Source organism: Nyctereutes procyonoides, unplaced genomic scaffold (genome assembly GCF_905146905.1).
Source record: "Nyctereutes procyonoides isolate TBG_1078 unplaced genomic scaffold, NYPRO_anot_genome, whole genome shotgun sequence".
Taxonomy (NCBI): domain Eukaryota; kingdom Metazoa; phylum Chordata; class Mammalia; order Carnivora; family Canidae; genus Nyctereutes; species Nyctereutes procyonoides.
This window is the reverse complement of record NW_026575029.1, coordinates 2,730,513-2,748,646: the sequence shown is the minus strand read 5'-3', so window position 1 is coordinate 2,748,646 and position 18,134 is coordinate 2,730,513. Positions and strand designations below refer to the sequence as shown.

Here is an 18,134-nt window from a genome sequence, read left to right as displayed (position 1 = left end):
AAGGTTCACAGAATTAGTCGCCAGGGTAACAAAAGTAGACTATGAACAAGTGAGAGATTTTTTTAAAAAAATGTTATTTAGATGCACTCATTTAAGTGAGAAAAATATTTTTAGTTCTTACATACTTTATTCTCCTTCAAATAGTCTCATCATTGGATTTCCCTTAATTCAACGAGGCTTTAAAAGAAGGGTGTGCTTATCAGTAAATAGCACCCCATCAACAGAAACAACCAAAGATTTACAATACACACAAATAGCTTTTTAAAAGGTTACATCTATATGTGTTCAATTTAATCCAGGAAAAGGACAGTTTCAAAGACTCTGAATCTCTAGAAGTAATTACTTCTTTGAAACTTTAGGAAATTAATCAGTAATGATAACTAACAAAAATAGATGCTACTAATCTGAAAGTCTTTCAAAAGTTCAAAAATTTGCCACATAGTGTACGACGTAAATGGATATTCATCTTTTATACTTAAAACAGAAGTGTTTTTCAACCCAGAGAATGCTAGAGGCAACAGTGCCATTTTACAGGTCAAGACAACAGCAACACATCATCTTGTATTATGCACCTGCAAAGTCACAGATTTTAAGATTTCTAATTCTAGGCTTTGGTACTCAATCTGACATATTAAGTTGCTTCTCCAGAGGACAAAATATAAACAAAAGGAAATTGCATTGCTATTGAAGTTTTGTTAAGGATGTTGTTCTAATTTTCCTGTTTTTAGCTATTTCAGAGGTAAGGGGAAAGAGGGCTTTTAAATGAAAGACCAGTTTTATCTGCATTAAAAGGACAAGCAGACCTATTGCATGTATCACACTTCCACTGGATACAGAAAGGAATTCTAACTGGGAATAGAGAACAAATTTTAAAGGTCTTTCCCAGTAATAGTTTCTAAGGAACTGGGTTTCCTTTTAATATTCTGTAATAATCTAACTCACTTCCAAATCATACTCATCCATCAAGTGCCTGATGGGTGCCTTCCATGTGCGAGGTACAGTTCCAGGCAGTAGCAATGCAGGACTGAACAAGGCAAAGTCCCCACCTCTGCACATAAGGCTTACATTGCAGAAGAAAAATGACAAAAGCAGATTTTTAATATGTTAAAAAAATCACTCTTGGCATATACTATATGTAAAATGCCATTTAAAAAATCATGAACCTTAAATTATAAAACTTTATATTCTCTAGACGTGGTGATCCTTAGTTTGACTTCTTTCTAAAATCAACAGCGCTGAGCTAATTAAAGCCAAACATGGGTATTATTCATATTCATGCTTTCCTAATCAGCTTTCATCTTCTACAGGAGGCTAACACACTATTAAGAAAAAAATACTTCTGTTAAAAAAAAAGGTTTAGATCAACCCTTTAAAAGTAACTGACTTCCATTCTGATGCTTCAGCCAACAAACTAACTCACAATTTACATAGCAAATTCATCTTTCTTCCATTAAAAATGTAAACACCTTCAGCTGAGCAACAGATCAAAAGAACAACATTATGTGACAAACATTTACTGGGTTTATCAAAAGAAGAACATCACGGAGTAAGTGTTTACTAAATACCAGCTGTGTGCCAAGCACTGTCAGAAGACAAAGATGTCTGAGACTGCCTCTGATGTCAAGCAGCTTTAAGTAAAGATGCAAATAAAAATATTATGAACTAAAAGCAAAGGAATTTTAGAGAATCTTTTACCTAAGAATTTATGGTGGGATTGCTTTAAAAATATTTTAAAGCTAACCCAACTTTAAGATTTTATTTCTTTATTCATGAGAGACACAGAGAGGCAGAGACATAAGCAGAGGGAGAAGCAGGATACCAGGACCCAGGACCCCAGGACCATGACCTGAGCTGAGGGCAGGGCAGACACTCAACCACTGAGCCACCCACCCAGGCGTCCCAAGTTAACCCAACGTTACAGTCATTTTCCAAAAAACTGTTTCTGCTTTCAACTAACAGAATGTCCTCAACTTATGTTAAAGAAAACATTACTTCATGAAAGATTACAAAATTACTGTTTACAAAAAGTCATCTCCAGGGGTCAAAAAACAGACTGACTTGAAGTGATAGGAATATCAATGTCCATAAATCACAGATGAGAACATTTTGTCACACACATATTTGTTCCGTCTGTCACTGTAAAGCTGTTTTTTTGTTGTTTTGTTTTGTTTGTTTTTTGTAAAGCTGTTTAATGCTCCTTTTGCGATGGCAGGAGAAAACTCTTTATTATAAGAAGAGCCACCATTAACAACAGTCATTATTTTTCAAATTTTTACTTTTGTATGGAATAAGGGACTATTTACAAAACTAAAATAGGCCAATTAAATCCCAAATGCTCTGATTTTTAAGTCCATTTAAGTAAAAAGACACTCTGTTAAGAAAGTTAACTTTATTATTAGAAGTCTAACAGGTCATTTTATCTTAATAAATAAAGGCATACTAGCTGAGCAACAGAGGGTCTCCATGGTAAACTAGCCACACAGGAGATCAGATCCTGGCCTAGAGAGCGGCTTACCTTAAAAATAGATATACTGGGCGGCCTGGGTGGCTCAGCGGTTTAGCACCACCTTCAGCCCAGGATGTGATCCTGGAGACCCTGGATCGAGTCCCGTCAGGCTCCTTGCAGGGAGCCTGCTTCTCCCTCTGCCTGTGTCTCTGCCTCTCTCTCTCTGTGTCTCTCATGAATAAATAAATAAATAATCTTAAAAAAAAAAAGATATACTGAGCATTATGTGTATTGTAATTATTTTAATTGTCCATAATTGTCTTGTACACTTACAGGAGACAGGGCTATCTGATGATACAAGCTTATAAAAAACTATTCTAAAGGCTACGGTATCACTTGTAAAGAGTCTTGAATGACAGACTGTCTTGAATCATTTTAAGCACACACACAAGTACACAGAAAAGTGGTTGCCATGTGTCTACTGTAAAGGTTGATCTACCTCACCTATAAAATAGAAATGACACCTACAGTGTAATAAGCACATTTTAGACTAAGTGGCATGAAGTGTATATAAAAATAGGCTCAGGCTATTGAGCATCTTTCAAATGCATGTCACTACCACTGTCACCGTCGTCATCATCATCAGTATCATCTTTCTCCTTGCTATCTGGTCCTCCTTTATGAGAACTCCTGAGGACTGGCAGCCCTGGAAGCGCTAGAATAGAGATCCAAGGACATGGAGGTTTAGCTTTTCACAAGCCACCTGCTATTACAACCAAATTGCAAGTCTCTGAAGACAAAATATACAGCTTTCAACAGATTCTCCAAAGTTTCTGTAATGCTAGAACTATTAAGAACCATTGTCTGGAAGTCTAGAAAGAGAGAGGTGGTGGAGGAAAGGTTTCTCTCCATCTTATGACTACCATTATTGATACGGTACCATCAGTTTGTTTGTTGAGTAAACAAGCACTCTGCACTGCCCTGCCTGCCTCGGTGCTAGGGAGAGGCTAGAGGAGTTACTCTGTACTCTGTTCTTTAGTTCTAGAAGACAGACAAGAAAGAGAGAATACCTGACTTGTGACAGAAGAGCATTTGCAAAGTGCCACGAGAGCAAAGACTACCTGTTTCAAGAGAGGCAATAATGGCTTGTTAGGCCAACCTAACCAGTATTCATCGAGCGCCTTTTATAGGAGTCTGGTGGTTAAAGACTTAGCATCTACCCACACAAGAAGCGGATGATTTAGAGGAAAAAGGACAAATAAACATTCATTCCAGAGTGATACACTAATACTAAAAGAAAGTACACACGAGAAAAGAAGAATGAGCTCCATAAGGAGGACAAGGCTCGTCAGGAGAGATTTACTCTGCAGAGTTAGGGTTAATAAGAGCCGATCAAGGGGTCAATGTGTCCCCCAAAGGCTGGGAGATAGGACACAATGGGGCAGAGCAGGGTGGAGGGCCTGGTTCCATTTGGCTAAAGCACAGGGGATGAATGGGAGCGAAGGAAGGAGAGAGCACACACAAGGGGGAGGGGGAGGAAAGTCTCCGAGGCCACAACACCCTGTGTTAAAAAGCTAGGGCTTTATGTACGGGAGACGCCAAAGGGTTTTGATAAAGATCCGATGATAGATGGAACACCTCTGCTTCAAGCATCATGTCTGTATGACCACAATACCCTCAAAGCACCACACTTCAAACCACATCAATCTCCATTACACCACGTAAACACCCACACACACGATTTCAAAATTCAATGGCACAAGGTCAATATGTACCATAATCCCCATCACTGGTCATATCTTTAGAATTTAATACAGGCCCTACATGAACACAGCATATTACCATCCAATTTTACTCATGAATTATTGGGAAGATCTGGGGAGACAACTTAGGAAAAGAGCTTAAAATAGGGCTGGTACATAGTAAGCATTCAATTAATGTGACCTATAGTTACACAGGGATGGTGATAAAGGGGGGAAAAAAAGCTCACTGGTGGTAAAAATATGGTTAAATAACCACAAACTAGAAAGAAATCTTCTGAAACTATGGAAATTGCTGGGTAACTTTTATCAAAAAAGGAAAAAATTAATTAGGCTAAAACTAAAAAGATTACGTTTAGTACCTCTCTTGGCATGTCAATCCTGAACTCTCTTCTGGGCCACCTGGATGCCTCATTGGTTGAGTGTCTGCCTCTGGCTCAGGGTGTGATCCTGGGGTCCTGGGACTGAGTCCCACTTCGGGCTCCTTGCAGGGAGCCTGCTTCTCCCTCTGCCTAAGTCTCTGCCTCTCTGTGTCTTTCATGAATAAATAAATAAAATATAAAAAAAAAAAAAAAAAAGACTCTCTTCCAACAGTTCAGCTCCCTCAGCCACGTGGAGGCCTAACAATGCAACAGGTTCCAGACCATTATCAGATATTCTGGAGATGTCACTGTTTAACTAGCAAGGCAACTTCACTGCTAAGTCTGACCCTGGAAGTGCATATGTGAATAGTTTCCTAGACTGTCACTGCTGTTACACCGGGTAACTGCCAATTCGACAAGTACAAGCATGTGCCCTCGAAAAGGAAGCTCTCCAAGACCATTTATTCCTAGTAACAAAGACATGAAAGACTGTGCTTCGAAGCATTATGTCTTGGGCAGCATGCACTATTTTTAACCAACATGGCTTGATTTTTTTTTTTAAAGTGCCATTAAGGTAACTGCAAAGTGTACAAAATACAAGCTAATAAATAACGAAACCTTGACAAATACAGCCTTATGAATTAAAATAATCCAGAGTCAAAACAAAAGGGGAAAAATGGCAAAAAAAAAAAAAATGCCAATAGACAAACACCCAAAGGTTTAGAATCTACTCAATTTTCATTATTGGGCAATGCAGACAATATGCTGGGGGGGGGAGGGGCATACCAAGCCAGATATTAACTGAGCATTAAATCTCTATCCACAGAGGCTATTCATCAAGTAATGGACACTCAAGTCTTAAAGGAGTCTTGGAACATAAAAATGGTTCCTTGCCAAGAGGGCTGAGAAGAACAAGTTCACTGGCACAAACCAGATGGCCAGGGAGGACAGATGCTGAAGCCAAGACCTCAGTAGGAGGACACTGCCAGAGAACGAGGACTACAGGGAACGTGATACAGTGGGAAGGGGGTGGGGGGAGCTGTACATTAACTTCAGCTATTCAGCTGGTTAAAATTGATTTTAAAGGTTAGCCAGGACCCAACCAACCACCTAAAACATGGTTTTGATGAGAAAAGGTTCCAATTAACATCCTGTACTGTTCACAGCAGCAGCAATATTTATAAGAAGATTAGACCTTCACAACTGCAAACAGGTGAGACACTCGTCCATCTCCACTAGACAGTGATATCCTCTGTACTCAGCATGAGTCCCTCACTACCGATCACTTCATTGGAATAATCTTAAATTGCTTAAACGCCACCCTATGTATTTCTAAAATTCTGTTCATGTCAACATGCTAAAGACCAACATGCCACCTTGAGAGGAAATGATGGAAGAAGACTGTTAGATCCAATATTATCTGGGATTCAGGTCTCCAGCCCAGCTCAGCTCAACCCAGTTCAGGATCCCACTCAACTAGTAGTTTTCAGGGGCGCCTGCATGGCTTAGTCAGTTAAGTGTCTGCCTTCAGCTCAGGTCATGATCGTGGGGTCCAGGGATCAAGCCCCGCATCCAGCTCCCTGTCCTTCTACCTTCCTCTCCCACTTGTGTTGTACTCTCTTAACGAAATAAATCAATAAATCTTCAACCAGTTGTTTTCAAATAGGCTCCCTTAGAGCATCTCTAGAACACTCTATAAAGAGTGAGAGGCAATGAAATGTAGCCTTGGCATGCACAGTCCTGCTGGTTCTGCCAACTGGTATCCAAAAGGTCTTAGGCAAGTGACTTAGCTTCTCTGTGAACTGCCCTCATCAGCAACATGGAATTGTATCTATCATGTAGTCATGACAATTAAATAAATTAACATATACAGGGTGCTTAGAACAACACCTGGTAGTAACAGTAAGTGTCTGTGGTTTATTTTACTGACATCTTTCATCATTATTATCATAATCACTGAAAGCACACAGCCAAAGGGAGCATATTCGAAGTTGTGTTTTTTTCTACTCCATCCCATCCAGATTCTGGCCCTCACCAACATTTAGGATTATATAAAGGCACTGCAAAGCTTCACCGCATTGTGCTTCACAGCATCATACCACCTGTATGTCAGCCTTTAGAGATTTACAACCCAGCTCCTCCCCACAACCAGTATTCAATCAGGACTCAGAGCATCAACTTGTTAAATACCATACAAATAACTAAAGACAAGCGGATCCTGTTTTCTCTTAAAACAAAATGAACTTCCTTAGGATTCCTCATTAGACTCTTATCTGCACCTTGACATCTTCCAGCTTCAGAGGAGGATCCTGTCCCCAGCAGAAATTACCAGGCCCTCCCTGCCTGGACTCAGATCCTCACATGCACAAAAGAGCAAATTTTTACTCCTAAACCTAGCAATGGCACATTATCAGAACACAATTTCTGCCAAGCCCTGATTTTCTATCTCACTGTGGCTAAGAAATTGGTTTCTTTTCTGCTCAATGTTCCTAGGAAGAGAATAGAGAGTAAGAACACCACAGCGGCTGCGGCCACACAAGGCAGGAGATGCCAACACAGAAGCCCTCTCACCAACAAATCTGTGAACTTCCTGAGTCTCTGTTCAAGCCCCTGCTGCCAGGAGTCCTCGGCCCAGCTCCAGAAGCTCCAGAAGAGGTAATGGGTCCCCGCACAGCACACCACACTCCTCAGGACGGCCCAGCTTTCAGCCACTCTCAGACTTTTTTGGTCCTAACACGGAGGCCATGAATATACGGTCCCTGGCATTCTACTTCCTGTCAGGACAACAGGCCCCAGGAAGAAAACATAGGTCCCTGGTTGTATGGGTAAGATCCTACTTTAAGTTGAGAGAAAGTTTTCTTTTTTTATTAACTTAAGTAATTAAAATAATAATTAAAATATTCAGACTTCCACCAAATCTGAAAGGAGTCCCAGAAACATTTTCCCTTTTGCTGAGGTCAACAGTAAGGCTAACCTGGCCTGGAATTCCCTTCTAGTCCCACTACACAAATCCATTCATTCTGTGCTCCCTAATGAAGGAGAGCCGGGAGCTAGTCTCCAAACGGGTAATCCAGAAACCATGCAATACCACTCCCTCATGATGTGAATGCAACCATGATCTCTTAAGAGAAAGGTCCCATATTTCACGAATGACGATTTATCTTGTTGCAACAGCTGTACTTCCATATTAATTCTTTGCAAGTCTTTTCACTGAAATGTAAATTTTAATTCTGAAACCACAGCTGGGATTCTAAGGGCAACACAGAATTAGTAAGTTTAGAAATTTGCTCTTATCTTAATGAAAAACATGGTCTCCCCAAATAAGTAGATGTGGAAGGGGGAAACACTTACTGGGTTGCATTATACTAACAGCCAAAAACTGAACCAAAGTACTCTAGTCTGAAGGGAAAACATACTTAATGGCATCCCACTCCAGGACATATACATCAGGGGAATAAGACCTCAACTATCAGCATTAAAAAAAAAAAAAAAAAAAAAAGATCTTTCGGCTAAGCATTTTTCTAGGCAGTTCCTTAAAGACTAACAAGAAGCTGCACCTTTTTACTGATGCCCAAGTAATAATTAACTTGCATGTGTACCTATCAGCCAAGAACACGAAGCTGACTTTATTCCATAAATCTGGGAGAGAGATACTCCAGATTCTATTCTACTCAACATTGAAGATTATAACAAAGCTGGTTGGGCACTTATTTGCAGTGAGAATGAGGGTAAACGCTGAGAAGTATAAAGTCAGACAAATGAAAAATCTAACTGACATTACACACGCTTCAGAGATCCTCTACTAACATATCTGTTAAATCTGCTTTATGACCTTCTTGGTAGATTTTTCAGGAGACAAAAGGAGGGTGGTGGTAATTTTAATCAGAGCCCTAGAGATCAGCTCCCTAACAAGACCTATTTCCCAAATTGTTTCACGGAACCTCCAAACCTGAAGTGGACAAGCAATCACGTGGGCGTGGATTTGTCAGAACAGTTCACCAACACCCAGAGGCCTCTCCAGGAAAAGCATGTGATACAGTGAGAGATTATCAGGAGTCAAATGACAATCACCCCCACGCTGCAATCCCATGTTACCTCCCTGCAAAGCCAATTAGCAAAATATGTACAAAATGCAGAGCTAACAGGACTGTACATTTGGCTGCGTATTTTAGGTAGTTCACAGAAGTTCTATTTAAAAAAAAAAACTAAAAAACTACTTTTCAGGGGATGTTTCACATGTAAGTAGACTTTTTTTAAAAGAAATAGACCATAAAAATAGTAAGAACTAAATTCAGATTCCTGATTATATTGTTCTATGAAAAGAACACAAATGATACACATATTTGACAATGCTGAAATAGATAAAAGACCCCCAAAACTTGTTATTCAACCAACACTATAGTTTAAAGTTAAGTCAAAAGCAAGACATGAACAGTTAAGTGGACAGGTTCTTGATCCTACACCAGCCCTTTGTCACTAGAAGACAAAGTAACAGCACAAAAGAAATGGGAAATGAACAGCATATGAAGTTCCAGGAAGATGCTATTAAACCATACCCGAGCCAGGCCATCTCCAGCCCACGCTGACTTTTAGTGTCTGGTCCTAGGAGGTCCCCACCTGTGTTCCTGAAAGCCCCCTACTTTTCTTCATCTGACAGGCACCTCTGCATTTTCAACCTCCACTAGGAATTAGACAAGCCCCAAAAAAGAACATACCTAATTTTAGTATTTCTACTGCACAAAACATATTGACTTTTCCTGAAGGAATTCTACACTGTGATGCCAACTGTCTTGCCAAGAATCTCTAAAATAACCCGGGCTGATAATTCTAAAATAAGTAGAGATGACAATTCTACTGCCAAAAACATCTTATAACGTATATAGGCCAATGTGTAAATACTATTGTATCACTATTGTATCAATTCCAAAAAACACATAACCATTAATCTACAGTATATTAAGTATTTTTTTCTGTCAAGCCAAAGACTACAACAGATGATCAAGAAATTTCCGACTTTTCACCTTCAAATGTCGGTATTTAGGGAGACACACACCAGTTTCTTACACACTTAACAACCCTGCAGCCCAGTCTCACTTCACCCCACAGTCCCCACTAAGTTACCAGGAGAAAACTCTGGCCTTGCCATTGAGCTCTGAAAACTTCTACAGATTTCAGAACACGGCCTTGTTTGGTCGGTTGCCTCCCCTTTTATTCTGCTAGTAAGAATATCCCAGTCTCTTAAATTTATAGACAAAAAAAAATACTTATTTCTAAGTGAGTCTTTGAAAAGCAACAATAGGGACGCCTGGGTGGCTTGGTCAGTTAAGCGGTTGACTCTTGGCTTCAGCTGAGGTGATGAGATCAAGCCCCGCCATCAGTCTCCATGTTGAGCATGAAGCCTGCTTGACGTTCTCTCTCCCCTCACCCTCTACCCTTCCCCTGCTCACGTGTGTGCACACACACTCTAAAAAATAATACATACGTACATAAAAAGCAACAATAAAGGGACACCTGGGTGGCTCAGTGGTTGAGCATCTGCCTTTGACTCAGGACGAGATCCCAGGGTCCTGGGATAGAATCTCACAACAGGTTCTCTGCAGGGCACCTGTTTCTCCCTCTGCCTATTTATCTGCCTCTTTCTCTGTGTGTCTCATGAATAAATAAAATCTTAAAAAAAAAAAAAAAGCAACAATAAAAATACTTTTCCCACTTGAAAGAAAAAATCCAAAAGGCACTGCTCATATAAATAAGTCATCAGGTAATGTAAAATAAGATTGTGGTCCTATTTTTGTCTCAACTTTAATTTGTACCAATTCTTTCTAGGCTTTCAAGAGCTACTTCAGAAAAGGGGGGGGGGAGTAGGAATAATTATTCTTAGGAAATTCATAAACATACATTGTTTCAGCTGCAGTTCTTAAATTTGGGGCATTCTTCTACGTTGATGTTATACCTGAAAATTCAAATTAATATTGGAGAGGAGGACAAAATATTTATATATTCTACTCTCCAGATGAGCGACTATAAGAAAATAGTGTGACCAACAGGAGCCAGTAAACTATTACTTAAATATCTGGCTATAAAACCCACCTGCATCCCAGGGGTGTGCACCTAATCACAGCTGGTCCACCCGAGACCCATCCTGAGCACCAACCCTAGTCGTGTCTCCACCATGCAGTCCCATTCCTGCTCCAATTAGATGCAAGAAAAGGATGGTGGAACCGGGAGAAATTCACCAAACTGCAAGCACAGGTGCATGCTGGTGGGAAAGGAAATGCTCGCCCAGAGGTGGTTCATAAAACAGCTACAGCAGATGATAAAAAAAACTTCCCGCTCTGCTTGAAGAAGTTGGAGGGGTAAACAGTATCTCTGCTACTGAAGAACTATGTTCACAAACCAAGGAATGGGGACCTGCTTTGGCAATGCTGAAGCACAGGCATCCCTGGCTGTGAACCCTTTCACCGTTCCAGACTATGCTGACGCCGCCCAGCATCTTAAAGCAACTGGGTGCCCAAAGTCTGACCAGTTCAGGAAAACTGGCGGAAGCTCTGCCCACACAACCTGTGGACGGCAAGTACGACCTGCTACCGGAGACCAGGATGATGGTGATGTTCTGGATCTCTTGAAGAATTCAGAACAAGCAAAGTGAAATGGGTCAACTTCTAAAGAAGACAGAACCTGAAGAAGTTACTGGCAACTGCTATTTTATACTAGCACTTCCTTTTTAAAATGTTGTTCAGGGATCCGATAAAATCTAGAGCTCTTAAGATTTTTAAGCCCAAGCTCCTAGGACATGGTTTTCAGTTTTTGCTCAGACACAATTCATTTTTTGCAGCTAATTAAGCTGAAGAAGCCTGGGAATAAAGTTTGGAACAGGGTTAATAAAGTTCTCCACCTAGTATATGGTTTTATTTTTTATGGCACGGACAATGTATGCAGAAAGCAAAGTTATTTTATAGAAAGCTAATCGTGACATGTCATATGGCTGATAATCTGATGAAATCTGATTAAAGATTTTAAATGGCAGTAAAATGTAAAAAAAAAAAAAAAAAAAAAAAAACAGAAATCTGGTATTGGGATACCTGGGTGGCTCAGCAGTTGAGCATCTGCCTCCGGCTCAGGGCATGATCCCAGGTCTGGGGATCAAGTCCCACATGGGGCTCCCTGTGCAGAGCCCGCTTCTTCTCCCTCTTCCTGTGTCTCTGCTTCTGTGTCTCTCATGAATAAATAAAAATTTTTTAAAAAGAAATATGGAATTTTATACATTAATTATACTGAAATTAAAAAATAAAGACAAATAAGTACCTAGAAACTTTAAAAAAAGAATTAAAAAATAAAATCTGGTATTTTAGATGAAAGGTATAAAAAAAAACAAAGGTATATAATCCATTGATACATCTATATACCATACTACTGGTATATAACTCATTAGAAAAAAAATTCCATGAATAAACAAAAGTACATTAAAAATATTATAGCCTCTAAAATGACTCATTTCTAGGATAATAATGTTTCTTGTACTTTATGCATGTTAGATATACACATGGTTGGTGGGGTGGGTATTAACTAAAGAATTTATTTGTGGGATTACTGAATATAAACTTAAAAAGTTTCAACGTATTAAGAAAAGCATCTTTTTTTAGAATGGATATAGTCATAAAGGAAATACCAATGAGATTAATAAACTGAACTCTATCTATGGCAGTTAATCTAGCACTGTGATTACTACCCACAGTTTCCTTCTTTTCCACCACCATTCTCAGAAGGCAGGACATTCAAACCCAAACTAATCATTAATTTACTCAATCATCCAACATTTAATGAGCAGCTTCTACATGCCTGCTACCTGCTTGCTAGGGCTGAGTAAACCCATGAGCTAAAAGCCTGTCCTGAAAGGTGGTTTGGGGCTGAATTGGCTCCCCCAAAATTCATGCGTTCAGGTCCCAAACATCTCTATCTCAGAACATGACGGAGATAAGAACTTAAAAGAGAGAAATAAAATGAGCTCATTAGGGTGGTCCCTAATCCAACAGGACTGTTGTCCTTTTGAGAAGAAATAAGAACACACACATACACAGGGACGATGGTGTGAAGACACAGGGAGAAGACAAACCAAGGAGAAAAGGCTCAGAGAAAAACCATGCGAACACTTCCAGCCTCCAGAACTGTGAGAAGAGCAATGTCTGTGGTTGAAGCCACCCGGTCTGTGGGGAGGAGACTGACACAGAACTGTAATATCCATGAAAAGCAGCTAAATTAGAGATGTGCAGGAGGTGCGAAACAATACACACTCTGGCATAAACCGGCTGTCTTGGGTGTTCTGGCTTCCAGGTGGAAGAGAATCCTAACAAAGCATTCCTACCACTTCCAAGACATGAACAGACCCTACCGCATGCTGGGCAGCTCTGTCAGGTTATTTCAGTTTATCTCGCATTCATCCTGCAGCCATTCTGAGCGTCCCCATCTGACCCAGGAAGTCGGTTTCCATATGAGAATGAACCTGTCAAGGTCACCCCACAAGCAACCGAAAGAGCCAAGTTTCAACACTGCTCTACCCTACATCTGCCTCTCAACGAAACCTGGAGGGGCTCCCACGGAAAGCAGCCCACACTCGGGAAGGTTTAGCAGAGGGTCCTCTCTGTGCACTGCATCATCTCGCAGGTGTTCAATAATCTCTGCAAGGCACGCCAGGTAGTGGTGGGGGCTGTTCTAAGTCTTGCAAACACACTAGCTTGAAAAGCTCTGGAATGCTTTCTCAGAGTTACAGCAAAACCACAGTGATGCTTCTGATAATACAGAGCACAAACTTAAAAGATCAGTATCACTGGAGACGATTTCAACTTCCTCCAGTGTTTTTTTTTTTTTTTTTTTTAAACCCATTTTATCCCAAGTCATTCAAGTTCCTCTGGTTCCAAACTCACTGCTTACAACACACAGAGCCACCTGGAAAAGCAGAAAAAGCATGCCTGTGCACTTCCACGTTGAGCCCGGACAGAGGCCGAAAGGGAACAGTAAAGCAGCTAGCGCCAGGCAGACGTTCACTTTAGGAAAACCAGAGTAATAAGAATATATTTACCGGTTTCTTCATCTATTTTGAAAACACCAACCCCGGAACCATCTCTAATGGAATAGCGGATCTCCCCGTCTCTTCCTGTGTCCTCATCACGAGCAGATACTGTCATTACCGAGGAACCAACTGGGACATCTTCTTTCACTACACCCTTTTCCACGAAGCTGGAAAACACTGGTGGGTGTAAGTTCTCATTCACGTCAATGACCTCAACTTCCACATAGCAAGTGGAAGACAGAGAAACCGGCTTCCCTTTGTCTTTGGCCCTCACGGTGAGATTATACACTTGCTTCTTCTCAAAGTCCAAATGCTGCACAATTCTGACGGCTCCACTGAGTTTATCCACATCAAAGTGTCCTTCTCCGTGGTCCAGAAGACTGTATCTCACTTGGCTAGACTGACCTAAGTCAGGATCATAGGCCTCCAACCACATGATTATGGTTCCTTCTGGAAGGTCCTCCCGAACTTTCACACGGTAATTAGGTGGAATGAATTTAGGTGGGTTGTCATTAACATCCTCCAATGATACTTTCAAAAGCACAGTGGAAAGCAACTGGGGCTCTTCTCTGGCTTGATCCCTGGCCTCAATCTTTAAGTAATGCACCTGCTGTACTTCTCGATCCAAAGGGTACACGATTTTAACAACGCCGGTCATGCTGTCAATGGAAAATATATCTGTGTCTGTAAGAATAGAGTAGGTCACATGTCCATTTGGCCCTAAATCTTTATCTGTGGCTTCGACCTGGATGATTTCACTATTAATCTCTTTGTCTTCACTCACTTCCACAAAATAGCTCTCCTGTAAAAACTCCGGGGGATTATCATTGGCATCCAGAACTCTGATGTCTATGAGACGCCAAGCGGCCTTCTGTGGTATACCAAGGTCAGACACTGTAATGTTCAGGGTGTACTTGTCCGTCGTTTCACGGTCAAGCGGCGATAAGATTTTTAGCATTCCAGTTTCCATGTCAATAATGAAGCAACTATCCTCATTTCCTCCAGAAATAGCATAGACCAGTTTTCCATTGAAGCCAGTGTCAAGGTCAGTGGCATTCAGGACAATTATGTTGGAACCCACTGGATGGTTTTCCTTTACCTCGATGCCAGTTGGAAGGGAACTTCTGAACTGTGGGGTGTGCGCATTGACAGAGTGGGAATCAAAGAAAACATCCTCGACCTCTCCCTGACTGTGTAACTTATTGGCCTGCAGGAGCTTCTCTGCCAGCATTTTGGCAACGCCAGTCTCTTCACACTGCAAGTGGACTGGCTTGCGGCTGGCGGCCACCGTGAGGTTGATGTATAACGGCGTGGCAAAATTCTCTCCATCTGTAGCTGTGATTCTCAGGCTGTGAAAGGACACCCTGGTCCCCAAGCCTTCCAGGAGCGACTGCTTCAGGGACAGCACCCCAGAGTTAGGGTTTAAGCTAAACAGATCCAGTTCATTTCCAGCTTCAATCTGGTATCGGACCAACTGAAGTTCATCAGCGTCGATGGCAGAAACCGTAGTTATTTGCTCCCCCACACCTAGATCCCTGGGAATCGTTCCCTCACAGTTGATTTTCTCAAACAAGGGCGTGTTGTCATTCAAGTTATTGAGGGTCACTGTGGCAAGGACTTCGACTTCCCTGCGGTACGGCAAGCCCCAGTCGGATGCCCGGATCCTCAGAGTATAAACTCGAGGCATGAGCTCATAGTCCAAGTTTTCTGAAGTACTCACAGCACCGGTGAAATGGTCAATGACGAATGGCACGTGATTTAAATTGGCAATACTGTAAGTCACATACCCGTTCTCCCCCTCATCGGGGTCTACGGCACTCACACTCATGACAGCAGTACCAATGGGCACATTCTCATCAAAAGAGGCTTTGTAAGCGGTCTGGGTAAATTCAGGGGGATTGCTGTTTGCACTTAAGACTTTAACCAAGACTCTGGTGGAGGCTCTTCTGTCATTGGTTGTCACTTCCAACTCAAAATGGGATGCCTGCTGTCTTTTAATTGGTTCTAAAATGGAAATGAGACCGGTGTTGTGATTTAAACCGAATTTAGCTTTTCCAGGTGTACTCTTAAAAACATACCTCAGATGAGAATAACTGGGTGTGGCCTTCACCATGACCACGGGTGTATGAGAAGGAGCAAACTCACTGATTTCCACTCTATAAACATCCTTTTCAAACTTGACCGGGCCGGCTTTGAACTGTGGAGAAGCCACATGAATTACTTTGACAGAAGAGAACTGGGGAGGAGTTCCTTTGTCTTTAGCCTGCAGAGTCAGATTGTAGCCAAAAGGATGACTGTCCCAATCAACGCCGCCAACTGCTTTGACTTTATATTCTTTACTCCCCGGAGAGGACCTCACCGTTTTAAACTGCTGAAGGAGGTCACCGGCCACGATGGTTAAGGAAGCTATTTCCCCATTGGGACCCTGATCGCAGTCATCCACTGTTACGATTGCGTACGTTGGGTCCTTGTCCAGTTCTGATGGTGACAACGTCACGGCTGTTATCACGGGAGCACATCCGTTGGCCTGTTCCACATGAACGGTCAGCTTGGCCATGCTGCTGATACCACTGCTACCATACAATTTCATCCCACGGTCCACAGCCAGAATTTCCATTTCATAGAGCTTGGTCTCTGCGTAATCAAGTCTACCAGTTAAAACTACTGTGCCACTGGTTGGGTGAATAGCAAACATGTCTGTTCGGTCTTTGAAACTATAGTAAAACTCTCCATTGGTTCCTATGTCTGCATCTGTGGCACTGACTCTTGCAATACTGGTCCTTATGGCTGTGTTTTCGGGTAAGGAAACACTGTACGAGGTGGGTGAGAAGAGAGGTCTCAAGTCATTTGTATCCAGCACTTGCACCCTGACCTTGGCTCGTGCTTCAGCATTAGTATTTTTTTCAACTGCTTTGACTATCAAGGTGTAATGGTCTTTCACTTCTCTATTAAGAATAGCTGTATTTCCTCCTTTGGTCCTTATTCTTAAGAAGCAAAAGTCTCCAAGAACATACTCTTCAGCTTTGAAAAGGTTTTCATTGTCTCCAGAAACAATTTTGTACCTTAACTCCCACGATGGATCTGTAAGGTAAATACCCATCTTCACAGGATGCCCAACATAGGTTTTAGCTGCGGAGTTTTCATGCACGGTGACATTGTACTGGAAGTGTGTAAACTGGAGAGGAATCTGGGCAAGTGATGGGCTTCCGTCACCAACTCCAAAATGCTGCAGGAGGAGGAGAAGATAAAGCAAGTCCAGGGATCTCCCCATTGCTTAACTCTCAGGAGCCTAAAGCAAAAGAAAGAAAGAAGAATCATGACCTCAAAGAAATAAAACAAAACGGTGAAAATCTGTTTTGTTAGTTTGCTTGGGACCTCACGTTTTAATAACGTATTGTATGTCTGTATGGAATATAAATAAATGCAGTAGTTTTTAGGATTTTTTTTCCTGTTTCCTAAGTATCAATACCTCGAACACCTCTGTATTTACTAAGTTTAGGTAAAATCTTTTCTCATACTTTGATGACTCAAAGAATCTTAAGGAGCATCAGATCAAAGCCTGCCAACTCTAACAACTAAGTTGTATTCTTAGACTTAAATCTTCAAGGCAAACATAACCAATTGTTAACAAAGGGAGATAACAAACATGTTTTAGGTTTACTTATATGTAATAAATACCAGAGAGCCCACAAATTTAATGCCACTAAAGTATCCTAAGCCCAAGAAGCTTTGAACAATTAATTTAGAATAACAAAAACTCTGAAAGGTGATTTCATCTGACCTCCCACAATGACATTCTGTAATCCCATTTCAAAATTCATCCTGAAATAATTTTAAGATTTTATTTTTTTATGAGAGAGAGAGAGAGAGAGAGATGCAGAGACACAAGCAGAGGGAGAAGCAAAGCAGGCTCCACGCATGGAGCCCAACGCGGGACTCGATCCTGGGTCTCCAGGATCACACCGTGGGCTGAAGGCAGCGCTAAACTGCTGAGCTACCCAGGCTGCCCTGAAATTATTTCTTTGTAAGAATAATTAAGTTCACTCCCTACAAAATGTAAGGGTTTACGGTCTCATTTAGCACCACGTAACTACTTAAAGATATTAAAATAATTATAAAATAATTACAACACTTTGATCCTGAGGTCATTCTAAACCAACAGGAGTCCAAAAAGAGCCCATTTACAAATGGAAAAACAGCAGCTTAATGTCAAGCAGAACTTTTCCTAAGTCAGCAAAGCAAATCTCAGCAACCACATTAATGTTTTATCCCCCACTGCTGTCAACAACCAGTGATCACAACTGAATACAAGACACACACATACATACACAGCTAAGGTGTCTAAGCTAACACATGGAGAGGGCCAATCAACGCAGCAAGGCAGTAGGCCCTGTGGGAAGGTCAGAGGGTACAAGAGAAGGCAAGGGAGCATTTAAGAAAGGGTTGCCTTTCAAGTGGGAAGCAGGAGGTCCACTGGGCTGGTCTGCCGGGTGAGCAGGACA

General features: G+C 41.4%; 1 protein-coding gene across 4 annotated transcripts in view; it reads right to left on the bottom strand.

The window, feature by feature from the left end:
* The window catches only part of FAT1 (FAT atypical cadherin 1), a 127,893-nt gene that overhangs the window by 96,180 nt on the left and 13,579 nt on the right, over positions 1-18,134 (bottom strand). For all 4 annotated transcript variants that reach the window (XM_055315671.1, XM_055315675.1, XM_055315674.1 and 1 more), the window contains exon 2: positions 13,642-16,921. In XM_055315671.1, the coding sequence (XP_055171646.1) occupies positions 13,642-16,903 (3,262 nt within the window). In that variant the 5' untranslated portion in view covers positions 16,904-16,921. The remainder of the gene's footprint in view (positions 1-13,641; positions 16,922-18,134) is intronic.